Here is a 10,643-nt window from a genome sequence, read left to right on the forward strand (position 1 = left end):
CCATGAGAGATGTCCCCGCCCCCTGTATTCCCGGGACTCCACCCAGGAAGATCTCACCATCCCCCACCATGAGAGATGTCCCCGCCCCCTGTATTCCCGGGACCCCACCCAGGAAGATCTCACCGTCCCCCACCATGATCAGGTGGGTGATGAACAATTATTGGACATTATAATTTATATACAAGTGTTTGTTCCAATAAATATTTTAATATATTCAGAATGGAGACCTCAAAGATTATAATATTGTTGTTAAAGAAGAGTATAAAGAGGAGGATGAGGAGTACGGGGTGATGGAGCTTTCTGAAGGACACAAGGATATGATGGAACCACCTTGTAACAGGAACCCACCAGAGAGATGTCCCCGCCCCCTGTATTCCCAGGACTCCACCCAGGAACATCTCACCATCCCCCACCATGATCAGGTAGATGATGAACAATCCCTGATGCCGTCATCGGGATTTGCACATGATCTGCATAGTTACAATTGATGTAATTTTTATATTCAGAGTGGAATTCTGAGTAATTCTAAAGTTGATGTTAAAGAAGAGATCAAAGAGGAGGATGTAGTGACGGAGGAGTCAGAGTTTCCGAAAGGACACCAGGAGAACATGGTGGAGTCATCCAACTACAGGAACCCAACAGAGAGATGTCCCCATCCTCTAAATTCCCGGGATCCCACCCAGGAAGATCTCACCATCCTCCACCAGGTCCAGGTAGATGATTAATAATTACTGGTAGTGATGAGGATGATTGTTACAATAATTTTCTTTTAAATATTCAGAGTGGAAACCTTCTTAACATTGTGGTTAAAGAAGAGTATAAAGAGGAGGATGAGGAGTACGGAGTGATGGAGGTCTCAGAAGGACACAAGGATATGATGAAGCCACCTAACAAGAGGAACCCAGCAGAGAGATGTCCCCGTCCTCTGTATTCCCGGGACTCCACACAGGAAGGTCTCACCATCCCCCACCATGATCAGGTGGGTGGAGTTGAGGGGCGGGAACATAAAGTGATGGAACGCTCTGACATGTGGAGATGATGTGTGGACTCTACAAGACGAGATCTTCTTTGACATTTCTTTTGGTTTAGGGTGAAGTTCTGATGAAGATGAAAGTTGAAGATGAAGTAGAAGTAGAATCGATGTCTGTGAGGGATGATCAATCTACGGAGGAGGAGAAGGGAATTATCAGGACAATAATAGAGGAGGATGGAACGACGAGGACGTTGAAAGAGGAGGACACTCCTACAGAGATCAGCACAGGTGGGTCATATTATATTCTTCTGTTATCTCTGCTCTGTTCCTGCACACTGAGTGATATCAGCCAATTATAGGTTGATAATGGTCCCCCTTCGACTGTAGAGGGGAGGAGTCCCGGCTGGTTGGGACCTCCTCATAGAACATCTGCTCCCTCAGACCTCCTGATCCAGATGGAATGTTGAGTGAAGAGGGGAGGAGTCCCGGCTGGTTGGGACCTCCTCATAGAACATCTGCTCCCTCAGACCTCCTGATCCAGATGGAATGTTGAGTGAAGTCATCTAACCCTCTCATATCTCTCCATCATGTGTCTCTATGTTTCCAGGACACGCCATGGAGGAACCCTCAAAGGATCGTCTGACTTTATCTCCAGGTTGGAAGATGGAAGATGAGGACATCACAGCAGATTGTGCGGGAGAAGAGACAATGAGCTCAGCTATGGATAGTGGACGTCACAGTGTGGAGAGACCACGGACTCCCTCTGACTCTGAGCGGCCCCATCCTGTGGGGGATGGTGCCGGAATTCAGGGGCAGAAGACATTTTCCTGTCCTGATTGTGGGGAAAGGTTCATCTCTGAATTAAGTCTTTCTGTACATCAGAAATATCACACGGGTGAGAAGCTTCATTCTTGTTCTGAGTGCGGGAAAGGTTTTCTTCAGAAATCACAACTGGTCAGGCATCAGAAAATTCACACGGGTGAGAAGCTCTATTCCTGTGCTGAGTGTGGGAAAAGTTTTTCACGGAAGTCCCATCTTTTTAGACATCAGAATTTGCACAAAGGCGAGAAGCCGTATGCCTGCCCTGACTGTGGGAAAAGTTTTTCAGAGAACTCTGACCTTGTTAGACACCAAAGATCGCACACAGGGGAGAAACCATTTTCCTGTCCTGAGTGTGGGAAAAGTTTTTCAAGGAAGTCCCATCTTAGAGATCATCAGACATGCCACACACAGGAAAAGTTGTTTTCCTGCCTTGAGTGTGGGAAATGTTATTCACGGAAATCAGAACTTATCAAACATCAAAGATCTCACACGGGTGAGAAGCCGTATTGTTGTCCTGGGTGTGGAAAATGTTTTTCACGGAAGTCCAGTCTTTCCGAACATCAGATGCGCCACATGCCAGAAAAACTTTTTTCCTGCCATTTGTGTGACAAAAGTTATACTCGGAAATCCGCACTTGCTTTACATCGAAACTCTCACATGGGAGAACCCATATTCTTACCATGATTGCGGGAAATGTTTTTCATGGATGTTTGGTCTTAAGAAATCCCTGAAAGGAGAACGATGATCGATGTGAAGAAAATGTGGCACCTAGAGGACCATACATGACAGAAGATCGATTGAGTGTGATTGACAGGAAGGATTTTGATGCTTATTTGAAAGTTCATACTGTGATTGTAGTTTTCTAATAAAGTTTATTCTTATACAACAAGCTTTGCGGGTCTGATGAGTTTCTTCATGTCACCTCAGTCTCCGGCCCTCCTGTAGGGCCCGGTGGGACCGTGGAACAGAAGCTGGTCGAAGAAGATGGCATCACTGGAGAGCATGAGAGAAAGGGTCTAAGGGAGGGTGAGGAGAAGACATTGGTCCTACAACTCAATGGTGGTCCATAGCGAGGTCAGAGGTGGAGGGTTGAGGGAAGTAGTAGGTTTGGAAGATGTCGTGGCTCTCAGACTTTTATCAAGTGAATCTTGAGGCCGGCAGAGAGATATTCCATCAGTTTGACCTCCCGTGATCCTTGTATGTTATGCAACAACAGGAAAAATTCAACACCAAAATACAAGAAAACAGTGTACATGTTGTGTGAAATCTAGAACCCGGCCCACTCAGGTTCCTGCTCCAAAATTAGAGCTTTACTAGAACCCGGCCCACTCAGGCTCCTGCTTCAAAAAGAGAGCCTTCCTTTGATATGCTCCACTCAGAATCCTGGTCCAAATGGAGAGCCTTCTTAGAACCCAGTCCACTTGGGCTTTCGCTCCAAAAGGAGAGCATTCCTGGAACCTGGTCCACTGAGGCTCCTGCTCCCGATGGAGAGCTCTCCTGGAACCCGGTCCTTTCAGACTCCTGCTTCAAAAGGAGAACATTCCTGGAACCCAGTCCCCTCAGGTTCCTGCTCCAGAGAGAGCTTTCTTGAAACCTGGTCCACTCAGGCTCCTGCTCCAAACGGAGAGCCTTCCTACAACCTGGTCCACTCAGGCTCCTGCTCCAAACGGAGAGCCTTCCTACAACCTGGTCCACTCAGGCTCCAGTTACAAAAGGAGCACTTTCTTAGAACCCGGTCCACTCAAGCTCCTTATCCAAAAGAAGAGACTTACTAGAACCTAGTCCACAAGGCTCCTGCTCCAAAAAGAGAGCCTTCCTGGAAACCGGTCCACTCATGTTCCTGCTCCAAAAAGAGTGAATTCCTTGAACCTGGTCCACTGAGGCTCCTGCTGCAATTGGAGAGCTTTCCTGGAAGCCAGTCCACTCAGGCTCTTGCTCCAAAAGGCGACCCTATCTGTAACCCGGTCCACAAGGCTCCTGCTTTAAAAGGAGAGTTTTTCTGGAACATGGTCCACTCAATTTCCTGCTTCAAAAGGAGAGCCTACCTGGAGCTCGACCCTCTCAAGTTCCTGCTTCAAAAGGAGAGCTTTTCTGGAACCCGGTCCACGAAGGCTCCTGCTCCAAAATGAGACCTTTTCTTGGACTTAATCAACTCAGGCTCCTGCTCCAAAAGAAGAGATTTCCTGGAACCCAGTCTATTCAGGCTCCTGCTCCAAAAAGAGTTTTCTGGGATTCTGGTCCACTCAGGCTCCTGCTCCAAAAGAAGAGCTTTCCTGGAACCTGGTTCCTGCTTCAAAAGGAAAGCCTTCCTGGAACCCTGTTCACTTAGGCTCCTGCTCCGTTAAAGGGGAGCTTTATTTGAACCCGGTCCACTCAGGCTCTTGCTCCAAAGGGAAAGCTTTTGTGGAACTCTGTCCACTCATGCTCCTGCTGCAAATGGAGAGCCTTCCAAGAACCTGGTCTACTCAGGCTCTTACTCTAAAAGAAGAGCCTACCTGAAACCCAGTCCTCCCAGGCTCCGGCTTCAAAAGGAGAGCTTCCTTAGAGCTTCCTTAGAACTCGGTCCGCTCAGGGTCATGCTCAAAAGGAGAGCTTCTCCTGGACACAATCCACTCGAGCTCCTGCCCCAAAAAGAAGAGCCTTCCTAGAACCTGGTCCACCCAAGCTCCTACTCCAAAAGGAAAGCTTTTGTGGAACTCAGTCCACTCAGGCTCCTCCTCTAGGAGAGCTTGTCCAGAACCGGGTCAACTCAGGTTCAAACCCACTTTTGTTTGTCAACAACAGTACCTTCACACCAGGTTTACCCTCTTGGGGGTTCTTACCCTCACACAGATACAAACTAAGTATTCCTGAATCCATGAGACAATCCCGATACTAAAACACCCAACGTAGGGTGTGTATGATATAAAAATAAGTCTTTATTGGATTCTTCCATATGGACTTCTGTACCAGTCGCTTCTTCTCAACGAGCTAAGGACAGAAACCGGTTCCCAAGCCATAAGAACCTCCTATAACTCCGTCACTGATCAATACATCTCCCCGATCTCTATAACGCCCCAATCACAGCCACAAAAGGGAATGAAGGCTGGAAGGGAGGGGGAGGGGCATTCATGTAAAGTGTATAAAACAATCCGTGATATCTCCTTCACTCCACAATATATATGAAAGTGCTCCTCACGTGTGATTGGGCTCCTCCAATCACCATCTGTGGTTCCTCCTCATTAGAGAAAGGTAATTGTAAAAAATGTCTCAGGGCTGCAGTTCCTCTGAGCTCCACCAGGTGGTGATCTCACCAATAGCAAGACAGAAGGTCTCTATGACAGGAAGTGACGTAAGATAATGACAGGAAGTGATGTCAGGTACAGACAGGAGGTTCCATGAGGAAGGAAGTAGAGAGCAGACATTGCTGGAACTGGCAGCAGACGAGGTAAGGAGATTTTATATGATTATAACCCCATCGCTGTCCTCTTTGCTCCTCAATTGTCCATCTTCTTGGTCTGAGGTACAAAGACAACTAAATATTCAACGTAACGGCCCCAAGTGTTTCTATGGCTCTGAATTGTTCTTCAGATTTCAGGTGATTTCACTTCTTGACCTGATAAGATGGGTATAAAAGGAACGTGACGGTGAAATAAACCATAAGAGGGTCACATGGTCACCGAACGTCAACCCCAAATCCAAGCTTTCCCTGTAACGCGGAGTCCTTCATTCTCTGAAAGGAGCCCCCGATGTAGGATGAAGTCTTCTTCAGAAAGAGACAAGTCCGGGAGAGACCATCTCCTGATTTCCCTCCTCCCCCCACTGAAAATTGTGGGTCCCCCCCGCTGATCTCCACCTCACTACAGGACACGATACAGAGACTCAACGGTACAGGACTCAATAATGACATGAAGGTCACTGGGAAAAAAAACATGAGGAAGTAGACCAAGAGATGGACACCTTGAGAAGAGTCAGTCTCTGAAGAAGACTTCATCCAGCATTTGGTCTCCATCAGAGCCATGTTCGGGGGTTTTAAGTCATCATGGTTTGTATAAATGGGGGGGTGTAAGGGTTGTTTTATTTATTTTTTGCCCCCCCTCAGGCATTTGGTGGGTGTGTGTCAGGATCTCACTGCCTATTTCTCCATAGAGGAGCGGGAGTAGTTAGAAGGACACCGGGATCTCTACAAGGACGTGGTGATGGAGAATGCCCCGCCCCTCACATCACCGGGTAAGAGGAGAGAGCAGTACGGAGGCTCCGCCTACATCCCCCATCATCTGATACACACATAGAAACAATGTATTCAGTCAGTGTGTGTTTCCTACAGATGGATCCAGTAAGAGGAACCCACCAGAGAGATGTCCCCGCCCTCTGTATTCCCGGGACTCCACCCAGGAAGATCTCACCGTCCCCCACCATGAGAGATGTCCCCGCCCCCTGTATTCCCGGGACTCCACCCAGGAAGATCTCACCATCCCCCACCATGAGAGATGTCCCCGCCCCCTGTATTGCCAGGACTCCACCCAGGAAGATCTCACCATCCCCCACCATGACCAGGTAGGTGATTGATGAATAATTATTGGTATTTGTGATTTATACAGAAGCATGTTTGTCACAACGAATGTTTTATTATCTCTTCAGAGCGGAGACCTCGGGGATTATAATATTGTTGTTAAAGAAGAGATAAAAGAGGAGGACGAGGAGTACGGGGTGATGGAGGAGCTCTCAGAAGGACACGAGGATAAGATGGAGCCACCTAGTAACATAAAGCCACCAGAGGGATGTCCCCGTCCTCCGTATTCCCGGGACTCCACCCAGGAAGGTCTCACCGTCCCCCTCCATGATCAGGTGGGTGGAGTTGGGGGGCGGGAACATAAAGTGATGGAACGCTCTGACATGTGGAGATGACGTGTGGACTCTACAAGATGAGATCTTCTATGTGATGTCACATCATAAATACTTCTATGTCACAGATGAGATCTTCTCGTCCATTGAGGGACACAGGAATTGAGGAACATTCGGGCTATACTGCTGTCTACGGAGGGTTGGGACACTGGCACACAGATATTCAATTGGTCTCTTAGGACCAGGAAGTCCATGGTGTGCCCCATCAGTTTCTTTTTGTTGAAAAATGGGGTGGTGTTGACCGGGAAGCCAAAATATCCCCACACCTAAGATTTTAGACTCGACAAGCCTTGTTGGAGGATATTGAAGTGAGTCCATTTCATGAGCCGGACTCTGTTGAACATCACCTAGGTGGTCACTTCTGGCAAGGTTTGGCAGGACAAGCGGCCTGATCCCTATGCCAGAGGATCCTAAAAGTACTAATCCCAACCGCACCGTCTTTCTTGAGGTCCAGACATTGGAAGCTGGCTCTTCTCAATTGGTGGTCTCTGCACCGAAAAGAGAGGTTTGCTTACCCGGGTGCCCTTCGTCTCCTGCATGGTAGGAAAAAGTCATCAATGGGGGGAGGGCTCTGTGTTGTCCTGGATAGCCAGCAGGCAGAGCATGCCGAGTTCCAGCTGAAGGTACCCCTGCTCGGTATAGAGTACATCCGGAGCCCATTGTGGGGCCTGGAGATGGGTCCTCCTTCTCTGGCAGCCTCTTGAGGAACCTTCTCCAGATCCCTTCCTCGGTTCTTCCCTTAAACAGGTGAATGTTCTCAGCAGTGTGTCTAAGGTTCCTGTCCCTTGCCCTCTGACCTTCCTATCCTTCCCTCCTACCTACCTTGGTATGGGTACCTCTTGTGTAGCCTCCACCCCTTTTTCAGTCAGGCTGACTTTATGGTTGGTACCCTTGAGTTCTCTACCAGTCTCAGGGGGTCACTTCTCTATTCTTCATATGCCATCACATTTCTCAGATCCTTGGCCAACACTTGGGAGATCAGACAACCTCATTTTTTGGGGTACCTCCTTTCCCTGAATACTTACGGTTGGAGATGTGAGGCTTGGGTCTTCACATGTAGACCAGTTGGTCTTGACTTGGACCCGTTTCTGTCCAGGGTTCCATCTAGGAACCTGTTCACTTAGGTCCTTGTGTTTCTTTTCTGATGACCACATCGTGTTGTTGGTCTATTTCTTCCTTTTGGGTAGTCATGAGGTTCCCCCTTGTTTTGATGGGGTTTCCCTTGATCATTGGCAGCTTATCCTTTTCTTCCCCGGGGGGGCTTCTTCTCATCTGATTCAGATTCAGATGTTGGTCCTTCACTTAGTTATGAGTTGAAACCAGTTCCCGGTCCCCTCTGAGCCTGTCGAAGGCCGTTGCCGGCCCCCTCAATGGACTCGTTTTCGACTTCCTGACTGTATCGGGATTCGTGTGTTCCTTCATGAACGGGAAAGGACTTTTTGGGGTCCGTTGATGAACAAGGGCCGGTCCCACCCCCTGTTTTTATGGGGAGTACCAACATCTAATTTTGTTCTGCCGTTCTGTTGGTTTAGGGTGAAGATCTGATGAAGATGAAAGTTGAGGATGAAACAGAAGAGACGTATGTGAGGGATGATCAGCGATATACGGAGGAGGATGGGATTATCAGGACGATAATAGATGACGATGGAACGACAAGGACGCTGAAAGAGGAGGACACGCCTACAGAGATCAGCACAGGTGGGTCATAAGATACTCTTCTGTTATCTCTGCTCGGTTCCTGCACACGGATTGGTCCAGAGTTAGGCGGGAGTGTCGTTGGCTGAAGAGCATGCTCCTCCCAGATCATGAGATCAGCACAGGTGGGTCATAATATATTCTTCTGTTATCCGGGGGAGGGGCTGCCAGTATATACTATTTATCAGAAGTCACATGACCCAGGGCCTAGGCTTGTGGTTGGGTGAAGAGCATGCTCTTCCAAGTCTTCATTTGCTCCGCTTCTTCTGATAAGGCTGTGTAGATGTAGAAGTGATTTGGGAGGAGGCCCTTTGACTGTAGAGGGGAGGAGTCCCGGCTGGTTGGGACCTCCTCATAGAACATCTGCTCCCTCAGACCTCCTGATCCAGATGGAATGTTGAATGAAGAGGGGGAGGAGCCCCGGCTGGTTGGGACCTCCTCATAGAACATCTGCTCCCTCAGACCTCCTGATCCAGATGGAATGTTGAATGAAGAGGGGGAGGAGCCCCGGCTGGTTGGGACCTCCTCATAGAACATCTGCTCCCTCAGACCTCCTGATCCAGATGGAATGTTGAGTGAAGTCATCTAACCCTCTCATATCTCTCCATCATGTGTTTCTATGTTTCCAGGACACGCCATGGAGGAACCCTCAAAGGATCGTCTCACCTCCTCAAGGAAACCCTCTAAGAAACCTCGTCCGGTGAGGGAATGTCCCGGAATTCAGGGGGAGAAGAACTTTTCCTGTCCTGAGTGCGGTGAAAAGTTTAGGTCTGGACTAAGTCTAACTGTGCATCAGAGATCTCACACGGGCGAGAAGCTTCACACCTGTTCTGATTGCGGGAAAGGTTTTCTCCATAAATCGGTGCTGATCAGACATCAGAGGTCCCACACGGGCGAGAAGCCTTTTCCCTGTCCAGAGTGCGGGAAAAGTTTCCCTCAGAAGTCCTGCCTCATCAGCCATCAGAAATTACACACGGGCGACAAGCCATTCTCCTGTCCTGACTGCGGGAAATGTTACCCAAAGAAATCAGAACTCGTCGTGCATCAGAGATCTCACACGGGGGAGAAGCCATTTTCCTGTCCCGAGTGCGGGAAGCTATTTGCGCAGAGGACCAATCTTTCCAGACATCTGAGATTGCACACGGGGGAGAAGCCTTACGCCTGCCCCGAATGCGGGAAATGCTGTTCGCGGAAATCAGACCTTGTTAAACATCAAAGGTCTCACACGGGGGAGAAGCCGTATTCCTGCCCTGAGTGCGGGAAATGTTTTTCAGATAATACCACCCTCGCCAGACATCACAGATTGCACACGGGCGAGAAGCCTTATACCTGCCCTGAGTGCGGGAAAGCTTTTTCACGGAGAGCAGACCTGGTGATACACGAACGATGTCACACAGACGAGAGGCCATATCCGTGCCCTGTGTGTGGGAAAGGTTTTACACACAATTCCAGTCTTAACGCCCACAAGAGGTCTCACACGGGCGAGAAGCCGTACCCCTGTTCCGAGTGCGGAAAATGTTTTTCCCGGAGGACTTATCTTACCGATCATCAAGTGTGCCACGCGTTGGAAAAGCTGTACTCCTGCACCGAGTGCGGAAAGCGCTGCACGCGGCAGGCGGATCTCGACAAGCATCGAAAATCCCACGTTGGAAAAGCTGGAAATTTGAGCTAAAGACTTCAAGGTTGTGTCTGGCTTCCTCTGCTGGGGGAGGGGGTGTCACTGCTGGTTGGGTCCCCCTAGCCGTGTAGTCTCATCTCCCTTCGCAGGAAGACATCATTGTGAGGGAGGAGCTTGTTTTTTACGATGAAGATGAAATATTTATGTTCTTATAACGATGAGATTCTTTGTATGTCGGTGGATAAAAGTCGTCTTCAGATTTGTATCATTAAATCTTCTTTCCCTTTTTCCAAGTTCGGCTCATACCGGAGGTTTTATTTTTGGGGTTGGGGGCGGGGCCTGTCGTATACTCCAATGATAAGTCATCAGTTCATAGAGCCGTATATCATTCCACCCGGAATTCCTCCGTCACAGTCTCCACCCACAAAGACCATCAGATGACACCTCACATAGAGGAACTCCCCTCCATCTGCTCTATGGGCCTCGTCCCTCGAAACAAGAGGATCGGCATGACTAGACACGGCCAGGTCCTGGGAAGAGTCACGCTGAGACATCGCTCCCCCATTATGCTTGGCACGGGTTGTGTAGACATGATATTACAACCTGGAAGTGGGGGGAAGGGATATATTACAATGGCACCTGGAAGTGGGG

The 10,643-nt window shown here is 48.9% G+C and overlaps 1 protein-coding gene across 1 annotated transcript; it reads left to right on the forward strand.

Moving 5' to 3' along the window:
* The first annotated feature begins 1,634 nt into the window (after positions 1 to 1,634).
* Positions 1,635 to 10,046, forward strand: LOC108802406 (zinc finger protein OZF-like). Its single transcript, XM_018574263.1, has 2 exons — positions 1,635 to 2,324; positions 9,220 to 10,046. The coding sequence occupies exons 1-2, from the start codon at positions 1,637 to 1,639 to the stop codon at positions 10,044 to 10,046; spliced, it is 1,515 nt and encodes a 504-aa protein (XP_018429765.1). The 5' UTR covers positions 1,635 to 1,636.
* Positions 10,047 to 10,643: the final 597 nt, after the last annotated feature.

The sequence above is a fragment of the Nanorana parkeri genome, unplaced genomic scaffold (genome assembly GCF_000935625.1).
Source record: "Nanorana parkeri isolate BGI_ZX_2015 unplaced genomic scaffold, ASM93562v1 scaffold2845, whole genome shotgun sequence".
Classification (NCBI taxonomy): domain Eukaryota; kingdom Metazoa; phylum Chordata; class Amphibia; order Anura; family Dicroglossidae; genus Nanorana; species Nanorana parkeri.